The sequence below is a fragment of the Hemiscyllium ocellatum genome, chromosome 5 (genome assembly GCF_020745735.1).
Source record: "Hemiscyllium ocellatum isolate sHemOce1 chromosome 5, sHemOce1.pat.X.cur, whole genome shotgun sequence".
In the NCBI taxonomy this organism is placed as follows: domain Eukaryota; kingdom Metazoa; phylum Chordata; class Chondrichthyes; order Orectolobiformes; family Hemiscylliidae; genus Hemiscyllium; species Hemiscyllium ocellatum.
The window spans coordinates 91055859-91083124 of NC_083405.1; the positions used below are offsets into that span (position 1 = coordinate 91055859).

General features: G+C 39.8%; 1 protein-coding gene across 1 annotated transcript in view; it reads left to right on the forward strand.

The window, feature by feature from the left end:
- Positions 1–27266, forward strand: part of malrd1 (MAM and LDL receptor class A domain containing 1) — a 348342-nt gene that overhangs the window by 10872 nt on the left and 310204 nt on the right. Inside the window, exons 5-9 of the mRNA XM_060825709.1 lie at positions 1527–1734; positions 7630–7776; positions 11773–11879; positions 19974–20147; positions 23362–23485. Of these exons, the coding sequence (XP_060681692.1) occupies positions 1527–1734; positions 7630–7776; positions 11773–11879; positions 19974–20147; positions 23362–23485 (760 nt within the window). The remainder of the gene's footprint in view (positions 1–1526; positions 1735–7629; positions 7777–11772; positions 11880–19973; positions 20148–23361; positions 23486–27266) is intronic.

A 27266-nucleotide genomic window follows, 5' to 3' on the forward strand; every position in this document is an offset into this window, starting at 1 on the left:
GGCTATGTGGGGTGTGAAGGCACCATGGGTGCAGTCCAAGGTACCACAGATATTACATTTACTATTGGAATTCTTTCCAAGAGATGTCATGGATACACTGTCCAAAATGTCACCTCCTACCATCTAGGAAAAACCTACTGAATAAAACTAAAGAGCAAAGGTGAACTTGATAATGCACAAAGTGCTGTATATATTTTAGATTCCATTTGCAGTAGAAAATAGCAATGAGCAACAGTCTCCTTTATGAAGCAATAATGCGTGATGCATTGCTCCACAGTGATGTTATGGTGCAAGCCGTGCTGTTTGAGGATCTGTTGTATGTATGGATTTCAGCACTATTTCCTCCTACTCTAACTGATCCTGCACTTTCTCATCTCCTTCACCACTCCCCCATGTCTTAAACCCCAAAGGTAAGCCAAACTGCACATAACCACAATACATCAGATCTGAGGACAAGCAAAGATAGTTCAACACCAATTAACTCTTGCCAAAACTCTTGCGGTTGAATAGCAAAAATTAGAATTTGCTTGCAAAAGGCAAAATTAAAATCCAAAAATTAACCAACATCCGAAAGGGCCAAAAGAGCAACAAACATTAATGGAAGTGATGAACCTTTTAAATGGCATGGCTGCATGGTCTTTGCATCCTGCTCTGTCTGCTGTTTGTAATGGAGCAAAGTTATCAAGTATAATTTGATAGTATCCCAACAAACATTCCATTGCTGAGGAATGAGCATGGACTCTCAGAAATCTTTAGATTTGAAAACAGATGGAGATGAACTTGTCTGTTATTTTAGAGAATTGTTGGGAAAAGTGCTTTTGGAAGTTGTATTCAAATATCTGTATAATCTGGCGTTTGTCCAACTTGTTAATTATATGTGGAGCAGCTATTGCAATATTAATCAAAACAATTACAAAAATGTGATTCAGCAGTTTTAACTCTTAGTGGAGTTGTTTAGATCTGCACCAGAAAGAACCCCTCTGCAAAATAATTATAGGGGCTGTGATCTGTAGCAAATCAACAGCAAAAACCACTGAACTATAAGAAGCTACTCATAGAGACTTAGGGATCTCCGTAGTTCCCTTTACTGAGACCAGTTTGTTTCTGGAGTCAAGTCAAAGGAATCAGCAGCTCACAGCAAGCAGGGAAAACAGCAAATTACATTGAACTATTCTGACCTTCAGAATAAATAAAAAAAATTGAATGCTGTCACTTTTAGTTCATATTTGTTAGAAATACTGCAATGAATGATTGGGGAATGCACATTGGATTAAACTAGAAGTTAAACGATCATAAACTTTAAAATGATTCTTTAAAAATATACACAATTTATTATAACAGAGAAATTTGACACTCAGCAAATATAAATTTAATCTTAAAGGATCAGTAAGTCTGTGTGCTTTTAAAACTGCAGTGGCATTGTAGAGCTATTTCTAGGCTTTTACATTGAGATTGAGAAGATGTAGTTATGCTTCAGTACAAAGAAATTGCAATGTTTTACTGAGTTTCTATTACTATTTCTGCAGGTTACATTTGTAGGTTCTGTTCAAAGCAGGACAGGATTCTTGGCCCTGGATAGTCTGCAGTTCCATGACTGTGAAGAGACACTTTTATCAGGATCCTGCCCACCTTCAACATTTACTTGTGGAACTGATCACTGCATTCCTATGAATTCAGTTTGCAACTTCCAGGCTGACTGTTGTGATGGTGCTGATGAAGACAAAACAGTCTGCTGTAAGTGCCTCATGTTTCTGGGTCAGAAATTAAATGTTTGCTTCTCATTGGTTTTAACATTTCAAACTGTGAAAATATATTTGAATGTTTTGTCAGGACTGACAGAATTGATATGAAAAAGTATTGAAATGTGCTGATTGCATGTTGAACACTGAATTATGCAAATCTCTATTCATGAGAGCACTTAAAAACCATACTTCCGAGTGCATAAATGTGAATATTAAATATAGCAACACATCCTAATTTTTCTTCTGTACATTTCACCCTCCCATAAATCTGCTGCTCATATATATATTTATGAACTTTATGAACAATGTACAGAACAAAGTACAAGGAATTAGATTAATTATTGAAAACGCATGCCATTATAATAACATTTGGTAAGATTGATGCAATGGTCATGTTTGAATTCAGTTTGGATTGTTGGCAGATTTCCTCCTCTGATAACTACAGGTTCTGAGGTAGACATGTTTGATCACTAAGCTTCATTATGCCTTCAATGTGGAGTTACGCTCCACATCTGGCCATAATCTCATTGAATGGTAGAACAGGCTTTAGGGGCTGAATGGCCTAATCTGGTTGGTTTCTGTTCCTATGATCCTTCTGTTGTTCTGCATTTGAGCAGAAAAAGCTGATCCGCAGCTCAAGTTTTTTGTTTCTTTAAGCCAGTTCTGTGAACTGGCATTCCTCTGTGCAACAAGTAAAGGCAATATTGTGTCTTAATGTTGTTTATTGTATTGAAGCTGAATCTAGGTAAGTAGATATGCAGTAATATCTAGGCAGAAGTGGGTACTGGAGATTAGACTCAAGATTAGAGTGGTACTGGAAAAGCACAGCAGGTCAGGCAGCATCCGAGGAGCAGAAAATCAACATTTCGGGCAAAAACCCTTCATCCTCTCATGGATGTAAAGAAATAAGTTGAGAAAAATAGATCTTAATAGAATGGCAAAGATTACACAGTTCATCTGATGAGTCCTAAAATTATTACTCATTCCACCTCCCATTTTGAAAGGGCTCAATTTTTATCTATTTACTTCATTCTTTGATGGGATGTGGACATCATTGTTGAAGTCAGCATTTTTTACCCATCCCTAAGTGCTCTTGAAATGAGTTGGGTCATTTCAAAGATCTGTTAACAGTTGAATATGTTGACTCTGCGTCAGCAGTTACTTGCAGGCCAGAAGATTTCAGTGGCCCAAATGGATTTTTATGACAATTGATGATAGTTTTTTACTCATCAGTATTGCTGAAACCAACTTTACAATTTCAGTTTTAATAATTAAGTTGAAGTTCTGGCAGCTGTCAGAAACCCATATCTCGAGAGCTTTAAGCTTGTTCTCAGGATTTCCAAACAACGGACATTTCCAGATGTTTCCATCTTCCATCTTGCAAGAAATGGACAGAGACTGACATTTGTATGTGTTTTAACTCAAGGTTAAACATTACCTCACTCACACCACATTTGCACATGAGCTGTTTCAGTATCTGATAAATTTTGAATGGCATTGAACACTGTGCAATCATCAGTAAACACCCCCACTTCTGACCTTATGATGAAGGGATAGTCATTCATTCGGCAGTTGAAATCTTTGGGCCTGAGACTTAATCCGAAGGAACTCCTGCAACAATAGCCTCAGGCTGAGATAAATGGCCTCTAGGAACTTCAACCATCTTTCTTTGAGCTCACCATGATGCCAATGAACAAAAGAAAACCTCATCTCCCCAACTCAATTGCTATTGAATTAAACTTTTTAAGGTCACATTTGGTAAATGGCTGCCTTGATATTAAGGATAGATAGTGTAATCTCACTTCTGGAATTTAACTGTTTCTGTCCATGTTGGAAACAAGTAGTAATCAGATCAGGAGCCTAATGCCCATAGCAGAACCAAAACTGGGTGTCAATGGACAAGCTGTGTCATCATGCCTTTAGTCTTTGGCTACTCGAAACCCATAAGAAGTAGGTGTATATGGCATAAGACTAAAAAAATGTCCCTGACACATAACTGCATAATGGAGAGGATGTTCCAAGTGCTACTTGATGAAAGCAGCATAGTGGGTGGAAGCCTGGAACAGGATTCCATACATTTTCTCAAAGGGCTCACAGGGTTCTTCTGTCTACCCTTGGAAAATTAACAAAAGTAGAAATGTCTAACTTTTTTGCACCTCCTCTGGACCTAACTCCTCTGCCATATGACTGCAAACTTGTTCAAGACAAACAGTTCAGGCCTGATGATAGTTAGTCTGAATTTACCCATTTAAGGAAGGACTTTGCTAATTTCTGGTTAGGGAAACAACTGCTGGGAATATAAACTTAAAATGCTAGACTTTTAGAATTGGTGTGGTTCCTGTGCATGATATTAACTGCTGATAATAGGTGATTATTATTAGTGGGCATGTTTTAAACCACCCCGTTATTAGCTTTCATAGAAGACCATTTCACCTCAAAGCTTTGTCAATTCCTGTCTAACTTCATTACTTGCTTCACACAATTACACTACCTTAAATTCCAAATGTCCACTTTACTTTCCTTACCTATGCTAAGTTTGATACCAAACACAATTGTTTCCATCTCTCTTTCCAAGTTGTTCCCTAACCTTAGCTAGTTCAAGTATTTCTTATCTGTACCATAAAATCAAATGTCAAATTGCTTGCCCTCTTCATGTGCACTTCAACCATCTGGAAAAAGCTGCCTACAGCCAGAAGGCGAATCACTGCTTCAGCTCCCATTCTAAATGGGAGAAGTGACAAGCGCACAGATATCTCAAAATTGTCAGGGATCACTAATGCGCCCATCTTCAAAAAAGTATATGCGCAATTAGATTTACTGACAGTGGCACACTTCATTAATTCCAGTGTTCAGCAAGTGTACCTATCATCAAAATAAGTCTATATCCCAGTTGGTGTAATAGAGATAATTAACTATATTGCTGCCACATTTGACTATTTCGATGACATATTTGTCCTCGGCCTTTTATTTGTTCATAGATTTGGACTTATTTTTCTGTTGGTCATTTTTTTTCATTAGTTACATCAAATTATTTGTTCTGTCTCTAAAATGCAAACTTAAGTTTTGACTTCTATGACACACCCTCTCATATATTTGCATCTAAGTAGGTGTACTATACCAAATTTCCCAGAATATAGCAACAGCATTTAAGCAAGTCAAATGATTAAATGCTGCCTCTGAACAAAAACTCTTGAGTGGCTTCTCAAAATTATTTGAAAGATAGCTTGAGTGGGTATTACAAGAGTTTCTTTCAAGTGAAATATTATTGCTTCTTTTAAAATGGAGAAGCATACTGTGTGTCTCAGTAAAAAAAAAAGCAACACTGTTCTGATTACTTCCCTATTGTTCCCTTAATGGATGCTTAGAAAATCTACATTTTTATGTAAACATGAAACCCTAAATTTGAGAAAACTGCCATAATTTTCTTATGTACTCTTAAGTCATTATTTATAATGAAAGATGCTTATTCAAAATTATTATATCACCCCAAATCTTCAGATAAGAAGATAGTTGTTAAAGCAGTGTAAGACCATGCAAATACTCTGATGAAGCTAACTGCATGATAATTGCCTGGGAAGATGAAACTTGTAATGGTTAACGACTTGAAGTTTCAAACTCTCTGATAAAATCTCCATTTCTGAGTCAGAATCAAAGATTTCAGATGGTTCTGACTGACTCAGACCTCTCGATTGTTCAGAAACAAAATATCAAAACCCGATCTAACTCCCAAATAACTATTAAACTGAACTCCCGATTCACCAGTGAACCATCAACTACTTATCCATCAATATCCAAGGACCCTAACACCACCACATCCCTGTCCCAACAACCTGTCTCCTCCTCCCCTGTTTTTGACTCAACACTACTACTGATCCAAAACCACACATTGATCTGGACTCAACAGCCTCTCTTCCAGACTTTACCAGCCTGGCCATTCCCCCAGAAACACCTTTACAGGACAACTCCCTAGGATCTGACACTACCCCACTAACCTCTCCACTGCCCACCCCTCTTGGACCTGACACTACCCTAACACAACTCCTCTGCACCAAACAACTCCACTTCTCCCCACCAACCTGTTCCTGTCCCTTTAAAAACATGCCATAAGAATCCCTTATCCCCTCATAAAAGTACCATGCTATTCCCTAATATTCATCTGCCACCCTATATACCTACTCCTCTATTCTCCTCTCCCACCTGGCACACTGACCCCTCACCCATCTGGCATTATGATCTCTCACACACCTGGCACACATAAACGTAAATAAGAGCATATAAATTAAAAGAGGCGCAAACCACTCAGTCCCTCAAGGCTGCTCTGATGATTAAAACAGTTATGGCTATACTGATTACTTCATTTTACTGCCTACTCTCATTAACCCCTCATCCCCTTGCTTTCCAAGAAACTATTCTACCTTAAACATATTCAAAGATTCTGCTTCCGCTACCTTTTTGAGGAAGAGAATTCCAAAGCCTCACAACCTGTGTGAGGATAAAAGTCTCCTTATCTTTGTCTTAAACGGGTAACTGTTTATTTATCCCATTCACAGCTGGAGACAACAGAATGTACTGTCCTCTCCCACAACTACATTCTTCTGCCGATTAATGTAACGTCTTGGTTACATATGACTGGATGCACTTAAAGTCCTTTAGCAATGTCCTGTCTACTGACCTGGTGGTGTTTCTGACCAAGTCAGTCTCAAAACGTGACAGCATGATTACTGGAGAAATATCCTCTTCCTAGTCTGGGAAATTCATTGTCATGTCAGGAGGAGATGGACGCCCAAGTTTCATCTCAAATTATGATCTTTAACTCTCATTGTGTGCAACTTACATCTTCCAATCTGTTAGAATTTTCTCAAGAACCATTCTAAAAAAACAATTTTTTGTTTCTGAGTACGTTTCATTACATTTCCTTCCAAATTCCTTTGATAGAGATGTGGGGGACAATTTATTCCATAAAGTTTTTCTTAATTGTTTCATTGGTGAGTTGGGGGTTAACTTAATCAGATACTGCAGGTTGTTGACATATATCCCTGTGTTGCTGTAATTATTCTACTGAAGTTGCAATGCAAAGTCAGGGAAACCCAGCCCTGGAAGTTCACACTCCATTTCTCCCTATCAATAATGTAATCTTCAACTTATCATGAATAACATGGGATCCTCAATGTTAGATTCCATGATGAGGAAACATTCCTGTTTGAATGCATTTGTTATATTTTAAACTTCTTACTTGGTTGGATTTAAATTTCAACCAACAGTAGCCTGAGCATTGAAAAACCAAGTGATTCCAATGAGGGCAAAGCACTTATGCAATTGATTGTGAGACATTAATTCAGTTTAGCTGTTCTGAGCTGATCAGAACTCTAAGACTTAATTGACAACAATTAATTCATTATATTACAGTCCAAAGTTTATTCCTCAGTAGATAACATCAGCTTTTTTTCAAACTTTGTACTGCAGAGCCTGGCACCACCAGGGTAATATTGGTCAATGAATAACAAAAAGGCTTAATTTCATTGTTCATATATTATTATGGAGGCAAAGATATGCTGAGAAGTAAATTATGGTCTATAAACATTCCAATTGCACTGGAATATACAGTGTTTCCAGTCAGTTAATTCAATCAATGACTAAAACCTATACCTCATTAAAAAACATGAAAGGTGAAGTTATGTTTCCATGTTGATTGTTTCCTCACAAAATTATATTTGTGCTATATTTAAGGAGTAAATAAAAAGATTGATTTGATTTTAATTCATCTTTGTTTTTATTCTTCAAGGTCTCTCACTTTAACAATGCAGCTTAAAAGGGAAGGGGAGACCTCCGTACTACACTGCTTTGAAGGTCTCTAAGTATCCTAACAGTAACCCACTTTTTTTTCCAGCAAATTATACTTTGTGTAACTTTGAGTCTGGTTTTTGTGAGTGGATGCAGCTACCATCGAATGGTTCTGTGTGGGTTAGAGGACAAGGCCGAACATCCTCTGGGTTAGGATTATCTATTACAGACCACACAACAAACACCAACCAAGGTGAGTACTTCCAGGTGTAATTTCATTGCTTATGTTCAATAGAATCCTGAGCAAGCTGGAAGATTGCTCATCAAACCAAGTTGTTTACAGATAAACATACCAGTTTAGGGGGAGGAGACATTCTCATGCTATTATCACTACACTATTAATCCAGAAAGCTCGGTAATATCCTGAGGACCTGATTTCAAATCCCATCATGATTGATAGTGAAAACTAAATTCAATAATAATCTGGAATTAAGAGTGTAATGATGACCATGAAACTATTTCCGATTTGCTGGGAAATCTCATCTTGTTCACTAATGTCCTTTAGGGAAAGAAACTGCAATCCTTACCTGGTCTGGCCTACATGTGACTCCAGACCCATAGCAATATGGCTGTCTATTAACTGCCCTCTGGCAATTAGGGATGGGTAATAAGTGCTGGCCTAGCCAAAGGCACACACATCTGTGAATAAATTAAAAAAGGAGAAAGTGGCTAAATTACAGTCACATTGCTAGGTCATATGATTAAGCTTTGTGGAATATTTCAGAGTGCTTTAAAACACATATATAAGCATGAATCAGCATGTGATGTTTATAGCAGAAGATTGATAGACAGCTCAGCGGTAATTCTTACATTTAAAAAGGGAGATAGAACATGTCCAGGAAATTGCAGATCAGATAGTTTGGTACTGGTGGTCAAAAAATAATGAAATCACAATTAGAGAATAGAAGGACATCTAGAAATGAGAGACGTAAAGATGAACAATTGGTGTAGGAATCATTGCTTGAATACCTTATTTATGTAGAAATTTTAAGATATTTAGTATACAAAGCTACACATAATTCTGTTAAATTGATTTGTTCATTATTGTCACGGCAATGTTAATCTATTTGTTTAAGAGCCCTATTAAAATACAATCAAAGGAGTTTGATAATGATTAACATTCATGCACATGATACCACACAAAGGAACTTCAAAATCCCATAAGGAATAGAAAAGAGAGGTGCCTGGGACTATTGTAAGCTATCAAATTCATCAAATTGTGGAATGGCACTCTTAATTGTTGCTACAAGCATGGAGATTCAGCAAAATATGTATACAGACTATCACACAGATGACCTCATTCAAAAATTCTGCCATCAGTGTTGATTACTAAAAATTTGATTATCATTTTATTTAACCTTGTTGAAGCTTTTGCTTTTAGTCCCATTCTGTCTACTAATTACTGACTCACATCATTCTCCCTGTCAATAGCCTGAGATTAAACCTCTCTATATGCAATGTTGGTGTCATATTTTACCTCAAGCTGACCTTCCATCCTTACGTTTGCACCATTGCTAAGGTTTTCTATTCCAACTTCTGTAACTTGGTCCTATAACTTTATAATGCCCCGAAGAAGCTACTTGGATATTTTGTTGTATTAAAGGTACCAAATAAATACAGATTGTTGTTCTAACATTAGGCCTTGGAGCGAATGTGAATATCTGAAAGACTGTATGACCACACTGACCCTTGAAAATAAATGTGACACAATATTGTATCGTCCTGATGGATGTCCTGTTTATTTTATCTGCTGTGGGAGCACTTGGGGTAAACAACTTGAACTCTGACCCTTCTTTCTTAGTTTCAGCAACTTGAAACTGGCAAAGTGTTTAGCTGACAATACTGAAATGTTGAAAAGGCAATAGTGTTTTCTCAGTGCTGCTGTGCAAAGGTTATTTTGCAATCTGCAAAACTGCTCCATAGCAATATTTTACAGTGAATGAATAAGACAAAATAACATTTTGGCATAGAATTCTGAGATTTTTAACCATAATTACATTCATTTCTGATTATGGGCACTAGTTAAGATAGCAGAACAAGTTAACTTCTTCTTAACTTGCATGACATATTCCACATTTCTTCTAATGTTTCGGAGATTGGATTTTGCAATTCTAATTTTATATGAAAAAGTTGATTCAGTGGCAGTTGTTGTAATCAATGTTTCTGGCTGGTTTAATGGGCTGCCTCTCTGTTCATGTCAGAAGGAAATATGAGTTGAGAATAAACAAATGCCAATACTAGAAACTACAGACTGATTTAGGGAGTGAGTGTGTATTATGATGAGGTTGGGGAGTGGTGATGGTCTTGCAAGGGGGAGAAGAGTATTTTGAAGGGAAGGAGTGTGTTTTATGGGGTGAGGGAATCTTTGCATGAGGGTGAGGAGTATATTGCAGGGATGGAGGATGGATTTATCCAGGAAGGGGCTAATTTAACTAATCGTGGCCCCAACAAACTGGAGGCGAGACCATGATAATAGGCTGGCACACATCAATAAGGAATATTAGGCTTACTCTTATCCGATTGCACTTCTGTCTATGATCAAACATTCAGCCAAACATATAAGTTGATGATGGTCTGAATACTGTCAGGGATAAAACATTACTGTAGGGATGCAAAGCCGCAGTATTGGATTGACTGCTCATTAAACAAGTCATTTTCATTTCCTTTGGGATGAGGAGCCGAGGACTGTTTTCCTCCACTTTCCTCTTAATGCAGATATCTTGCATACATTCCAATAAGGTCTGGAAAAACAATGGGAAAATCTCAACTTATCCATTTCAGCCAATCTCTCACTTGATAAAGAATTTGTGTTATGAGCCTAGCTGAGTTTGCTACTGGGCAAGTCAGGTTCCAGAGTGAAATATAACTCATTATATCATTTTTCTTCACTGCAACATAAGCACACAAGCCTGCAGATTTGATTTTAACAATAAAATTATACAGAAAAATAAAAATAAAATAAATGAAATCAGGGATCTAACATAACATGGTTTGAAAGATTTCAAAACAATGGCAAAACATTGTTATCTACCACCCAATACCATCACACTGAACTACATTTTCACAGATCTTGCTGTCTGTGATATAAGGCCTTTTCTTACAAGACTGGATGACACAGTGGCTCAGTGGTTCGCACTGCTGCCTCACAATACTAGGGACCTAGGTTCAATTCCATCCTTAGGTGACTGGCTGATGGAGTTTACACATGCTCTTTTTGTCTGTGTTGGTTTCCTCCAGGTTCTTTGGTTTCCTCCCACAGTCCAAAGATGTGCAGGTTAGTTGGCCACACTAAATTGTCCATAATGTCCAGGGACATGCAGGCTAGGTGGTTTAGCCATAGGAAATGCAAGGATAGGTTCGGGGAAGGTTTAAGTGGAATGCTCTTCAGAGGTTTGGTGTGAACTCAATGGGCTGAATGGCCTGCTTCCATTTCTTAAATACTTCCACAACTGAGATCTTAAATTTTCTCAACTTTGAATACCAAAGTAGGTTTCTAACTAAACACTTCTGGTCACTCCTTACACTGAGGTAATTTATTCCTTTCACTGCTCTAAACAGTCTCCTTTTCTAGGAGAATCAGTACTTGTATTTGACTTCAGTCATGTCTCCCTCAAACTGAATTAAATATAAAACATCTTAGCTTCTGCTACAGCTGAGCCTTAATGTTCATTTTTCCTATTGTAACCCCTCACAATATAAACAAATATTCATAAACAGTCCAGGCGTCCTTGCAGTTTCTTGCTCTCTGACACATATTGGTTTAATACTGTGGTTCAGGAAAGATCAACTTAATTCACTTTTAAACCTCTTCACAATATAAACCTTTTCAACACTCAAATATCACTAGTTTTAAATCCAAATTCTAGAAGAAATAATTATTAATATTTCTAAATCAAACACCTTTCATTAAACTTGGGTTATCCTCTGGAATTTGCTGTTTACCCCTCCCTTCCACCTGATTGGCTCTTAATAACCCTCTTGGACAGTAAGGAATGGATCCAAACCCTAGTGCTTTGTATAGTTTGGTAAAGTTTCCAGTGTGAAAGGTAGTGGAAACTTGCGTGTTTATATTTATCCCACAGTATTTCACATTGTGGCTGGGTAGAAATGCATCCATAAGAAAAAAGCATTATACAAATTGAATACCTCTAAAATGAAGTAATTGTTTTTATGTTCTCTTATATGATAGGAATGTTCATCTATTTCAAAGCAACCTCCGAATATAAATCAACGCACATGATTCAACTTGGCATTCCTGTTTTAAAGAACCAATTAGTCGATGGTCTTCCATGTCAGGTAATTATATTTCTAAAAAGTAATTTGTTTAAAATGGAGGCTGATGAGAAGAATACAAAATAAATACAGCAACATGTCGAATTTTGAAGAGTTTGTTGGCTTGGGATGCCCCTTACAGATTTTGTAGCAGATGGTAGTGGCAATTTATTTCTCCTATCTCTTGTCATTGCTGCTCCAGGTCTCATTACCATCCTGTTGGACAAGAGGATGAATTCCCATGAGACTTCTCCTGTGCAGCCGATGTGACATTGGCAGAAGTTTGTCCTTAAGCTTATTTTATGCCAAAGTTTCAGGCTGAGCTGGAGGAATCCCAAGAAACTTCACATCACATTTTTCTCATGGAGACAAATGTGTTAAATGGGCTGATGGTGGACTACAATGAATTATTGAGAAATGATGTCAGTCATACCAACAAATCTGTTGTTCAAATTCACTATCATTCCAAAGCACTGTGATCTGAATTTAAAATGGCCATATCGTTACAGCAATTCTTGCAGTCTCTCAGGCATCTGTGAATATCTGTTAGTTTACAAATAAATAAGAGCAAGAGTAGTCAATATGACCCCTTGAAACTGCTCTAGCATTCAATATGATTGTGGTTGGTCTTCTACCTCAACCCCAGTTTCCTGCCTCTGCCCATTTCAAAGCCATTTTGTTTTATTTGAACACTTAAGGCATTATATAAATGATTAAAGGATCTTAGATAAAATAAATTTCACCACGGTCAACTGTTTAAACATTATTTAAACATAAGAATAGCACATTTTCTGCAAACTAAAAATTTCAGCTGCTTTATGATAAAGGAATGTGGGTGAGTACATGCTGTACAAAAGGCTGGTTTAACTTATGCAAAAATGGTATTTAGCTGTCTGGCCACTGATACCTTCAACAGTACGTTGCAGACATCCTTTGAGATACTTGTTCAAACTTTTGGTCAGATGCAGGATTTGACTGTAAAAGTAAGAGAATTGCTGGAGTTTGAATTTAAAAATGTGAACTAGAGTGCTCAGGGAAGTAATAGTAGGGTCTGCAGATGCTGGAGATCAGAGCTGAAAATGTGTTGCTGGTTAAAGCACAGCAGGTCAGGCAGCATCCAAGGAACAGGAAATTCGACGTTTCGGGCCAGAGCCCCTCATCAGGAATGATCCTGATGAAGGGCTCTGGCCCGAAACATCGAATTTCCTGTTCCTTGGATGCTGCCTGACCTGCTGTGCTTTAACCAGCAACACATTTTCAGCTCAGGGAAGTAATAGGCCTGGCAGCCTGGTCCCCTATAGATCATGCTTTTGGACTACATTTATAAACTTGTGTCAGATTTCAGAATTCCTTTTGTTGACTGTTTTTGTAGAGTGTATCTATACAGTCAGGATTTTTCTGTTTTAAATCATTGTTTCACCTGACCTTATGTTTCAAGCTTATGCGGAAAGTCAGGAGGCATGGGATAGAGGGAAATTTGGCCAATTGGATAGAAAACTGGCTAGCCGGTCAAAGTCAGAGAGTGGTGGTAGATGGTAAATATTCAGCCTGGAGCCCAGTTACAAGTGGAGTTCCGCAGGGATCAGTTCTGGGTCCTCTGCTGTTTATAATTTTTATTAATGACTTGGATGAGGGAGTCGAAGGGTGGGTTAGTAAATTTGCAGATGATACGAAGATTGGTGGAGTTGTGGACAGTGAGGAGGGCTGTTGTCGGCTGCAAAGGGACTTAGATATGACGCAGAGCTGGGCTGAGGAGTGGCAGATGGAGTTCAACCCTGCCAAGTGTGAGGTTGTCCATTTTGGAAGAACAAATAAGAATGCGGAATACAGGGTTAACGGTAGGGTTCTTAGTCAGGTGGAGGAACAGAGGGATCTTGGGGTCTATGTACATAGATCTTTGAAAGTTGCCACTCAGGTGGATAGAGCTTGTAAGAAGGCCTATGGTGTATTAGCGTTCATTAGCAGAGGGATTGAATTCAAGATTCGTGAAGTGATGTTGCAGCTGTACAGGACTTTGGTTAGGCCACATTTGGAGTACTGTGTGCAGTTCTGGTCGCCTCACTTTAGGAAAGATGTGGAAGCTTTGGAGAGGGTGCAGAGAAGATTTACCAGGATGTTGCCTGGAATGGAGAATAGGTCGTACAAGGATAGGTTGAGAGTTCTTGGCCTTTTCTCGTTGGAATGACAAAGGATGAGGGGTGACTTGATAGAGGTTTATAAGATGATCAGAGGAATAGATAGAGTAGACAGTCAGAAACTTTTTCCCCGGGTACAACAGAGTGTTACAAGGGGACATAAATTTAAGGTGAAGGGTGGAAGGTATAGGGGAGATGTCAGGGGTGGGTTCTTTACCCAGAGAGTGGTGGGGGCATGGAATGCGCTGCCCGTGGGAGTGGTAGAGTCAGAATCATTGGCGACCTTTAAGTGGCAATTGGATAGGTACATGGATGGGTGCTTAATATAGGATAGATGTTCGGCACAACATCATGGGCCGAAGGGCCTGTTCTGTGCTGTATTGTTCTATGTTCTATGTTCTACGTTCTATTACTAATAATCTTCCTTTTAGCACTTGAGTGGCAAATGCATCTTCTCTACCATCATGGAAAGTAAGCTCATTCCTTTTAAAATGAATCTCAAATGACAATATTGTAAAAGGGTGAATCATTTTAAGGACATGCTCAAAGATATGAGGAACCAGCTGATGGTCGTTGGAATGCACATTGATCCTTCTACTAAGAGGAAACATTTCTTCCCATCTACTCTGTCCATGTCCTCATAATTTTGTACATTTCTGTTATCGAGAACAAAGAACAGTACAGCACAGAAACAGGCCCTTCAGCCCACCAAGCCTGCACTGACACGTCTCGCCTTTCTAAAGTAAAACTCGTGTCTCTATGTGGCCAGTTTCCCTCCATTCTCTGACTATTCATGGATCTGTCAAGATGCTTCTTAAACATTGCAACTCTATCTGCTTCCACCACCTTCTCTGGCAGCACATTCCAGGCACTTACCACCAACTGTATAAGAAACTTGCCTCTCACACCACTTTTAAACTTTGCCCCTTTTTTAACCTTAACCTATATTCCTTAGTAATTGATATTGTTACTCTTAGAAAAATACTCCTACCATCCATTCTATCCATGCCTCTCATAATTTTGTACACTTCTATCAGGCTGCCCCTCAGCCTCTGATATTCAAGTGAAAGCAAACCAATTTTGTCCAATTTCTCCTCATAGCTCACACCCTCCAAATTAGGCAACATCCTGGTAACAATTTCTGTTACATCTTTCTGGTAGTGTGGCAACTAGAACTGGATGCAATATTCCAAATGTGACTATACTCAAGATCTGCATAGCTGCAACAGAATTTGCCAATTTTTGTACTCAATGCCCTGACCAAAGAAGACAAGCATGCTACACACCTTCTTAACCACCTTGTCCACTTGTGTTGTCACCTTCAGGGAAATGTGGACCTGTTTACTTAGTTTCTGCTGTATGTTAATGGTTCTAAGGGTTTAGAAATTTACTGTATACTTCCCTCATGCATTTGACCTTCCAAAATGGACCATCCTGCATTTATCCAGATTTAATTCCATCTGCCATTTCTCTGCCCAAGTCTCTAGACTATCTATATCCTGTTGTATCCTCTGGCAATCTTCACTATCTGCATTCCCCAACCTTTCTGTTGTCCACAAACCTACTAATGAGATAACCCATATTCACCTCCAAATCAATTATCCATATTAAAAGCAACTAGGGTCCCTGCACTGCTCCTTGTGGGCTCACAGCCCACCAATCATAACAACACTCTTTCCCCACTACTCTCTGTCTTCTATGTCCAAGCTAGTTCTGTATTCATCTTCCCAGTTCACTGTGGAACCCATATAACTTCACCTTTTCTATCAGCCTGCCATGCGTGACCTTGTCCATGTAGACAATATCCACCACTCTGCTCTCATCAATCATCTTTGCCACTTCCTTCATAAACTCAATCAAGTTTGTGAGACACAACTTCCCCCAAAAAAGCCATGCTGCCTGTCACTAATAAGTCCATATTTTACCAAATGTAAGTAAATCCTGTCCCCAAGAATCTTCTCCAATAATTTCCCTACTACTGATGTAAGGCTAATTGACCTGGATTATCCCTGTTGCCTTTCTTAAATGAAGGAATATCACTGGCTATTCTTCAGGTCCTCTAGGAACTTGCCTGTGACTGAAGGGGATACAAAGATTTTGGACAAGGCTTTGGCAATTTCCTCCCTCCCCTGCCTCAGTATTCTGGGATAGAGCCCATCAGGTCCTGGGGACTTGACTACCTTAATACTTTTCAAAACACCCAGTACCTCCTTTTTTTAATACTGACATACCCTGGAATATCAACATACCTCTCTCCAGACTCACCATCCATCATGTCCTTATCTTTTGTGAATACTGATGTATTTGTAAAGGACCTCACCCACTTACTTCAGCTCCATGCATAAAATTTCTCCTATGCCCGTGAGTGGACCTACCCTTTCCCTAGTTACCATTTCCCCATATATATATATAAGCCTTGGGATTTTCCTTTATCCTGTTTCCCAAGGTCATTTCATGTCCTCTTCTGGCTGTTCTAACTCCTTGTCTCTCTTCAATCACAACCTTTTCAGTTTCCTCTGTTCCAAGGAAAACTCTTCAAAACCAAAACTCCCCAGTCCACTCAGCTCCCCAGTAAACCTCCTCTGCACCCTCTCCAGCACAATCATATCCCTCCTATAATATGGATTCCAGAACTGCACCCATGCTCTGAGGAATGTGAAAGAGCAAACCAGTGTTTGTATTGAGCTAAGGGATAAAAATAAATAGTTTTTTATGGAAGACAAACTGATTCTTGCTCGGTACATGGGTGAATACGGATGAGTAGCAATATAATATCAAGTGGACTAAAAATGAACAAGAAATCACAATAACAAGGTGATCATATTCATTCTGCAAAATGAAGCTGCAAAATGTGATATACACAGTATATGAAATCCTTCCCTTCTTAAGTGCCATTTTATTCACAGGACAGTTTTAAATAACATGACCATAAAAATTCTAGAATTTTTCATTGTTGCAATTTTAAATATTCTCAAACATTAAGTTGAATAAGTTCATGCTCATCATTAGACTCTTCATTCCAGATTTTTGTTTTACATTGAATTGAAATTTCATCTATCATGGCAGAATTTGAATCTAGGTTCCCGGACCATTACCTAGATCTGTAGAGTAACAGTCAACCAATAATATCACTAGGCCACCATCTTCGCAGTGTCACTGAGCTGACGTAATAAATCATAGAACATAGAACTGTACAGCACAGTACAGGCCTTCGGCCCTCGATGTTGTGCTGGCCTTTTTCCCTACTCTAAAATCAGACTAAACCACATACCTTCAATGTATTATCTTCCATGTGCCAATCAAGAGTCACCTAAATGTCCCTAATGTATCTGACTCTACTACCACCACTGGCAGTGCATTCCACACACCCACCACTCTCTGTGTAAAGAACCCCTACCTCTGACATCTCCTCTAAACCTTCCTCCAATTACCTTAAAATTATACCCGCCGTAGTAGACATTTCCACCATGGGAAAAGTCTCTGGCTATGAACTCTGTCTATGCCTCTCAATATCTTGTACACCTCTATCAAGTCACCTCTTATCCTTCTTTGCTCCAATGAGAAAAACCCTCGCTCCCTCAACCTTTCTTCATAAGACATACCCTCCAGTCCAGGCAGCATCTTGGTAAATCTCATCTGCACCCTCTCTAAAGCTTCAACACCTTTCATATAAAGAGGCGACCAGAACACAATATTCCAAGTATGGTCTAACCAGGACTCTGTAGAGCTGCAGCATAACATTGCAGCTCTTAATCTCAATTCCCCTTGCTAATGAAAGCCAACACACCATATGTCTTCTTAACAACCCTATCAACTTTGATGGCAACTTTGCAGGACATTAGATTAGACTTACAGTGTGGAAACAGGCCCTTCGGCCCAACAAGTCCACACCGACCCGCCGAAGCGCAACCCACCCATACCCCTACATTTACCCCTTACCTAACACTACGGGCAATTTAGCTTGGCCAATTCACCTGACCCGCACATCTTTGGACTGTGGGAGGAAACCGGAGCACCCGGAGGAAACCCACGCAGACACGGGGAGAACGTGCAAACTCCACACAGTCAGTCGCCTGAGTCGGGAATTGAACCCGGGTCTACAGGCGCTGTGAGGCAGCAGTGCTAACCACTGTGCCACCGTGCCGCCCACTGTGCCACCGTGCCGCCCACATGGATCCCAGGATCCCTCTGTTCTTTCACATTGCCAAGAATCTTCCTTTTACTCTGTATTCTGCATTCAAATTCGACCTTCCAAAGTGAATGACTTCACACTTTTTCAGGTTGAAGTTCATCTGCCACTTACCGGCCCAGTTCTGTCAATGTCTCAATGCAACCTACAACAACCCTCCACACTGTCCACAGCTCCACCAACCTTCATGTCATCGGCAAACTTACTAACCCATCTTTCTACTTCCTCATCCAAATCATTTATAAAATCACAAAGAGCAGAGGTTCTAGAACCGATCCCTGTGATACATCGTTGGTCACCAAGCTCCAGGCTAAATACTTTCCATCAACAATCACCCTCTGTCTTCTATTGGCCAACCAATTCTATATCCAAATAGACAAATTTCCCTGTATCCCATGCCTCCTTACTTTCTGAATGAGCCTACCATGGGGAACCTTATCAAACACGTTGCTAAAATCCATATACATCACATCCACTGCTCTACCTTCATCAACGTGTTTTGTCACATCCTCAAAGAATCCAATAAGGTTCGTGATGCATGACCTGCTCCTCACAGTATAAGCAGAAACTTCTGGAAATGCTCAGACATCAGACAAAAACCAAGTTAAAATTTAAAGTCAATGGTAGGAAAGCAAGAAATGTTGGAGGAATTTAGCAGTTTAAATGTGATATAAGATTAAAAAGGAAAGGTCTGTATGGAGGATGGAAGATGGAAGACAGTAAATGATAAAAAGAACAAAAGATGTAGCTGAAGGGTTGAGTGAAAACACCCAAAACAAAACCAGAGTAAAATCAAAACATGCAATGAACAGAAAACTAAATGAAGACAGAGATCATGGTCTGAAATTCCTGAATTTGGTGTTGTGTTTAGAAGGATGTAACATACTGTAGGGAGAAATTGAATAGACTGGGGCTGTTTTCCCTGGAGTGTCAGAGGCTGAGGGGTGATCTTATAGAGGTTTATGATATCATGAGGGGCATGGATAGGATAAATAGACAAGGTCTTTTCCCTGGGGTGGGAAGGTCCAGAACTAGAGGGCATAGGTTTGGGGTGAGAGGGGAAAGATTTAAAAGGGACCCAAGTGGCAACTTTTTCACGCAAAGCCAGGTATGTGAATGGAAAGAGCTGCCAGAGGAAGTGGTGAAGGCTAGTACAATTAAAACATTTAAAAGACATCTGTATAGGTAAATGAATAGGAAGGGTTTGGAGGGGTTATGAGGTAACTGCTGGCAAATGGAACTGGATTAGATTGGGATATCTGGTTGGACGGGATGAGTTTGACCAAAGGGTCTGTTTCCATGCTGTACATCTCTGAGACTGTATGACAGCTACAGCTTGCATGAACCTCACTGGAAAGAAGCAGTCAGCCAAAGACAAAGAGATTCTTGTGAGACCAACATGGCGAATTAAAATGGCACACTACCAGAGCCTTGGCTCATCTTTATGGACTGAACAGAACAGTTCTGATCAATGATCAATTCATGATTTGATGTAGTTTGTTTGAGTTCACAGGTGAATGAATACATTCCTTTAGTGGCAACTATTGTCGGGCTTTTAGCGGTAATATACCTAATTCTGAAGCCGAAGACCTGCTTCTGGGTTCAAGTTCCAACTGCTCCAGAACTGTGTAATATCTCATCAAACAGGTTGTTTAGAGAATATCTACAAGCAATTACTCAAAGCTTCAGAAGATGTCTTACATGGATTGGGAAGTCTTCAATACGTAGAGTATTTATTTATTTTTTGAAATAAGTTATCAATTATTCTTACGATTCTCTTTCATTTTCAATCAGTTAAGGATCTGGTACCAGATAACAGAAGGAGCTAACATGTCAGTATATATAAAAACCACAGCTGGAGGGCAAATGAAAAGAGCTGCTGACCTTACTACACCAACAAACAAAGGGTGGGCAAAAGTAGAGATTTCTGTGGAAGCCCATGGAGCAGAGACCATGGTACCTTTCCAGGTGAGAAGTGAGCATAATGGTGTCTGGAATATACTGATAGTTACAACTGCACTTACAACTTTACTGATTCTGAGAATCTTAACTTTATTTTACTCAACAAGTCAAAAGTGAATTTAGGAATAAGCAGCAAGATTGAAATTCCTTCTCCACAAAATAAAACAGAGCTGTGAAATTAAATACCAGGCAATTCTCTTGAAACAGGCAGTAAACTGTGTTTAACAGACAACTGAATGGGTTCCTGAAAAGAGGAAAGATCTAGGGATATGGTGAAATGGACCTCTTAGAGCAAATTGCTTTTTCTGTCTGTCAGTCTATCTCTCTTAATAGCTTGCTGCAGCTGACAAATTTCACAAGTTAGTAGTAACCCTCATACACACAAGATTTAAACTGACTGCATTGTGTCAGGTTGGCTCAGTTCTTTTATATTCAAGCCCCATATCAGGGTTCGAGCGCATAATCTGAGAAAAGTCAAGTGCTGTGTTAAGAGTGCTGAAGCTTTCAAATATTTCTTTATTACCTAGTGTTCTGAGCACCACAGCTTCGGAAAGTTATGTTAACTTTGGAAGGAGTGCAGCATAGGTTTACCTGTATGTTTTCCTATGTAAGTGTGCACTTTGTTTACCACTTGTGCAGCCTGCCAAGATCGCTGTTTGCAAAAATCACTGTCTGAAATTTTCCAGAAATGTACTCTCAGGAATGGCAGGATTTTACTGTATACCACTGTGATGGCTGTTCTGACAGTTTACAAAACAAAAAGTGTCCTCTGTGACTTTAAGCATGTATCTCTCTTCTGTGGGATTCTTGTATTGATGTCAGGAGAGGCAAGTCCCTACATGCAAAATATTTTGAATGCTTTTTAAGCTTTATTGTCAATAACACTTTTTTGACCTTAACCCCTAATTTTAGCCAGACTTCTTTCCAGGAATATATTTGAAAGATCACAGATTAAATATCATTTCTGAACAGCAGAATAGTCTCGAGAAGTGAAAGGTCTATTTCTGCCTCCTGTATGCATGAAAACAGGAATCCTATCTTGAGTTCTTCTTGAACCGAATGTATGACTGAAACCAATAAAAAGCCAAATGGATTAGAAATAGCATTTGACCTTCTTCTTTGAATTGTGAGTTGGGAGAATATTAGAAAGAGAGAACATTTTAGAGGTATTCAGTAGGACTGATAGCAGAGAGAGAAACAACATTAAGGCTTCACGTCAAATATGACTCCTCTTCAGAACTGCAGGAAAATGGTAATGTTTTAGCCAATTGAAAGAGGGAGGGATAAGAAGAACAAAGAAAATTTCTGGGATAATGTACAGGACAGAAGGCATTAAATGGTTCATAGACTCAAAGATGTTTACAGCATAGAAGGAGACCATCCGGCCCATGTCTCACAAATTAATCCCATTTTCCAGTATTTGGTGCCCATAGCCTTGGAGGGTAGTGTCTAAATACTGCTTAAGTGTTCCGTGAGTATCTGACTCAAATATATTTTCAAACAGTGAGTTCCAGATTCCCATCACCCATTTGGTTTTATTTCGATTTATTTACAAGATTTGAGTGTTGCTGGCTAACATTTGTTTCCCATCCCTACTTGCCAAGTCAGCAGTTAAGAGATTCCACCACTGCCAGTGATCATGTTTTAATTTTCTTGTGGGCGGCATGGTGGCACAGTGGTTAGCACTGCTGCTTCACAGTGCCAGAGACCCGGGTTCAATTCCCGACTTAGGCGACTGACTGTGCGGAGTTTGCACATTCTCCCTGTGTCTGCTCGGGTTTCCTCCGGGTGTTCCAGTTTCCTCCCACAGTCCAAAGATGTGCAGGTCAGGTGAATTGGCCATACTAAAATGCCCATAGTGTTAGGTAAAGGGGTAAATATAGGGGAATGGGTGGGTTATGCTTCGGCGGGTCAGTGTGGGCTTGTTGGGCCAAAGGGCCTGTTTCCACACTGTAAGTGATCTAATCTAAGTAAGTAATCTGTAAGTAATCTAAGTTAAACAATTGCTGTGGGTCTGGAGTCACATGTAGGCTAGACCACGTGAGGATGGTAGATTTGAGTCTTTATGATCACTTGGTTCACTATATGATACATGATCACCATTAGACTAAATATTTGTGGAATTCATTTTCTGCCACAGTGGGATTTGGAACATATCCTCAGATCACTGGGTACCAACTTATTAGTCCAATGATGTTCCCACTACACCATTGATTTTCACAAAGTAATTGTTTCTCTCCTCATCGCTTAGCCTTCTACCATTTATCCTAAATCTATGTCCCTGATTACTGAACCCTTTACTAATGGAAAAGTATTTTCATAACCATGCTATTTATGTCTCTCATAATTTTATGCACCTCCATCAGGTTGCCTCTCAGTCTCCGTGCTCAAAGGAAAACAAGCTCTGGCCTCTTTTTATAGTTCAGATCCTCCTTCCTATGCAGGATCTTATTAAATCCGTTCTGCAACAGGGTTAGGATCAGCGCAGTCACATCCTTCCTATAATGTGGTGACCAGAGCTGCATGCCCATAGAATGTTCCGGTTGTAGACTAGCTAACCAATATTGTGCAGGAGACAATCTTGCCCGATGCTTGCTCTGAAGACTGGGTACTCAGAAGTTGAGATGATAGGGGAGCCGACTGTTACATGGTAGAGATGATAACTTCTGGAAACATCCTCGACTAAGCAGGACAACTTTGAAGTGCAATTTGTGTTGCAGTTGTGCAAATGGCATGTGCATAGAGAAGTCTGTTTTTCAGCTGATGTTTGCTGACTCATAGAATTGTATAGTACACAAGAGACACTTCAGCCCATCAAATCTGTACCACCAAAACTATGCTAAATATACACTAGTCCCACTTTCCAGTACCAGCTGATAACTGTGAATGTTATGACAATTCAAGTGGTCTTCCAAGTACTTTTTAAAAGTTATGAGGTTTCCCACCTCATTTACTCTCGCAGGCAGTGCATTCCAGACCTACAGCACCTTCTGGGTGAAAAACAATCTTTCCTCAAATCCCTTCAAAATCGCTTGCCTTCTACGTGAAAAACATAGTCCCTTGTTATTGTTGACTGACAGAGTTCTACCTTGGAATGTTTGTAAAGATGCTATATAAATGAAATCTTTTCAACAAATAGTCCTCGAAAAATAATGACTTGACAATTGACAGTATTTGGAAGTTTGCTTATCCACTTCTTTTTCATCTTCTTTCATTATAGTTTCTTCTGCAAGGCAGTGTATTGGGAATGCCTAATGCATTTATTGCTCTTGATGACATGAGTTTAACTCCAGGGTGTGTTGTATCAAATGCAATGCTTCCTACAGTCTTCACAGAACATAAAGGTGAGTACTTAAAGATAATTCATTTCAAGCAACTTAATAATCAAGTGGTAAAAATAACTGCAAGTTGTTGTATATTCAGTTGTATTAGCTGGTTATGATATGTATTATTTTGTTGTATTGGTTCATAGTGACATAACAATGAGCTGTTTATGTCCTGGAGTGCTCAATTTTATTGAAACTAGGAATTGGATCCTGTACCTTATAGAATTTTGTGGCCTAAGCTCATTTCAAGGTAGGAGTCACAAAAATTACATACCCATCGGTTTGGCAAGGATTATCGCAGGCAAAGTTAATGTAACTGCTGGCTCTGGCAAGCACTACATCAGTATCATGCAAGAAAACATGAATGGCGACTGACTGAAAGATTCTCAATACAATTGTGGAAAGATCTAGAAATAGAACTGTTGAGGTACTGGTGACTTCCACATCTCCTGGATACATGACTGATGTCTGCCAGAACTTAATGTTCATTTGTGATCAGAAATGTCAAGGAAACTGTACCTCTGCTTGCAGAGTTTCCATCAGGTATGACCATCAGTGAGTTACACCTTTATACTGGTATTCCCTCTCTGCACTTTGCCTCCTGTCTGGATCAGCAGTGGATGTAGTCACCGGTACTAATGCTGATCACTTTGGTTGTCATCCATGAACCATCCCAAGACATTATATAGGTTCCCAAAAGATAGGATCGCCCAAAACCCTGGTGGTGTTTTTGTAATGAGAATCAAAGGGAGGAGAGAGAAACCATGTCTCATATATGAAAGGAGACATCTGGAATCTTTCTGTTATTTTTCTTAAAAGCATAGTTCTTGGGAGGAAAACAAATCATTCCCATAATTTTCCTCATAAGACATTTAGTTTCCTGGATGAGTTTACTGCTCCCTCAGGATTATGCAGTGGCTTAGAAATGTGATCACATGCATCCATTTCAGAAGTCTAATATAGTTGAGTAATGGTTAGAATGGCAGGTGGCCACGTTCCACTGGTCTGTGTCAGAAATGTGTCATAAACCATAAAGGTTTGAGATTCTTTGGTCGTTTGCCTTTACCTTTCTACTGTCATCCCTTTAAGTAATGGTCCCCAGTCTATCCCAGTCATCCGCGTCAACACCTGCCTCAATCATTGTTGTTTCCTCAAAAAATACATCTCTCCCTGATGCACTCAATGCTTTTTGTGCTCAGTTTGACCAGAAAGTCAGTGAGACGGTGTCACCTGCCCCGACAGACCCAGAAATGCCTGTTCCCCCAGTCACTGCTGCAGATATCAGATCAGCCTTCTGGAGAGTGAACCTACAGATGCCATCTCTCTAACTCTACACTTTTTCCTGGAAAATCTGGATGATCAGGATACCTACATCGGGCTTCTGCTTACTGACTAGGTAAAAACTAGGACTGCAGATGCATGAAAACCAGAGTCGAGATTAGAGTGGTGCAGGCAGCATCCGAGGAGAAGGAAAATCGACATTTCGGACAAAAGTCCTTCATCTACTTACTGACTACAGCTCCACCTTCAACATTATAATCCCAACCAAACTAACCTCCAAATTCTAAAACCTGGGTCTCTGCTCAGTGGTTAGCACTGCTGCCTCACAGCACCAAGGATTCCGGTTAGATTCCAGCCTCGGGTGACTGTTTGTATGGAGTTTGCACATTCTCCCCGTGTCTGGCGTGGGTTTCCTCCAGGTGCTCCAGTTTCCTCCCACAATCCAAAGATGTGGACCGGTTGGGCCGAAGGGTAAAAAATGAGGTCTGCAGATGCTGGAGATCACAGTTGAAAATGTGTTGCTGGTTAAAGCACAGCAGGTTAGGCAGCATCCAAGGAACAGGAAATTCGACGTTTCGGGCATAAGCCCTTCATCAGCATTCCTGATGAAGGGCTTATGCCCGAAACGTCGAATTTCCTGTTCCTTGGATGCTGCCTAACCTGCTGTACTTTAACCAGCAACACATTTTCAACTGTTGGGCCGAAGGGCCTGTTTTCACACTGTAGAAATCTAATCTAATCTCTGCTCTGTCCTGTGCAACTGGACCCTTGATTTCCTGACCCACAGACCACAATCAGTGAAGATAGGCAACAGCACCTCCTCCAGGACAATCCTCAACACAGGCACCCCACAAAGATGCATACTCAACCCTCTACTGTACTCCCTGTACATTCACAGCTACGTGGCCAAATTTCATCCTAACACCATCTACAGGTTCACTGACAGCACTACTGTTGAAGGCTGGCTATCAAACAATGACGAGACCGAATACAGAAAAGAGAAAGTATGCTTGGTGAAGTGGTACAAACAAACATCTCTCTCTGTCTCAATGTCAGTAAACTAAACAGCTGATCATCAACATCAGGAAGTGAGGAGGAGGATGTGCCCCTACCTACATCAATGGAGCTGAGGTGGAGATGGTCGAGAACATCAAGTTCCTAGGAGTGACGATCATCAACAATCTGTCCTGGACCAATCACGTTGATGTGATGATGCAGTCAAGAAGGCACAACAATGCCTTTTCTTCTTCAGGAGGCTAAGGAAATTTGGCATGACAATAAGGACCCTCACCGTGTTTACAGATGAACCATAGAAAGCATTGTATCTGGATGTATCACGGCTTGGGACGGCAACTGCTCTGCCTAGGACTGTAAGAAACTACAGAAAGTTGGGAACAAAGTCCAGAACATCAGGCAAGCCAACCTTCTTTCCATTGACTCCATCTACACTGCTCGCTGCCATGGAAAGGCAGCCAACATCATCAAAGACCTCTCCCACCCTGGGTATAATCACTTCCAACCTCTTCCATTAGGCAGAAGGTATAAAAGCTTAAATATGTATACCAAGTTAAAGAACAAATCACACAACACCAGGTTATAGTCCAACAGGTTTAATCGGAATCACACCAGCTTTTGGAGCACCACTCCTTCATCAGGTGGTTGTGTTATTTGTAACTTTGTACATCCCAGTCCAACACCGGCATCTCCAAATCAAAGTTAAAGAACAGCTTCTTCCCAGCTGTTATTAAACTTCTGAATGGACTTTGCAAATTTCAAATCTAATGTTGATCTTGCTTTTTGTGCATCTTCTTTGCAGCTGTAACTTTACATTCCTTGCACTGTTCAATCACCCATGGCCTTTGTATGGTATAATCTACCAGTAATGCATGCAGAACAAAACTTTTTACTGTACTTAGGTACATGTGACAATAATAAATTAAATCAAGCATTTAAATTTAAGACCTTAATCTCAGAATCCACAGGTTGTTCTGGTATAAAGTGCATTTTGTTAACAGGAATTGGCTATAACGCGATTGTTGAAATGAGAACGCTGTTTGGACAATGCAAACTCTCTAATGAATGGGCACAGCAATTTTCTACAGTGACCTTCTACAGTGCAATTTTCTATACCAGTTTTCTATAGCATGATTTTCTATAGCGTGGAGTTGCAGAGGAATCCAACTGCCGCATTATAGCAGAATGACCCGGACATCATTCTCCATTTTGATCAAGAATGCCTTTACATTGGTCGCTCAACTCCAAGGAGCCTCATACAATGAGGTTGCCAGTTATTCCTTTCTCATTACACAATTGCAGACTGGGATAGTCTATTCTCTAGTAGGTTCTTCAACAGAGTGAGAAGGGTGTGCCAAGCAGGCTAAGATAAAAGGTAGGGAAGAGGAACTTGCTGGGAATACGATAGATGGAAGGAGGTTAAGGTGAGGGTGATAGGCCTGAGAAGGGGTGGGGACAGAGAGGTCGGGAAGAAGATTGCAGGTCAAGAAGGCAGTGCTGAGTC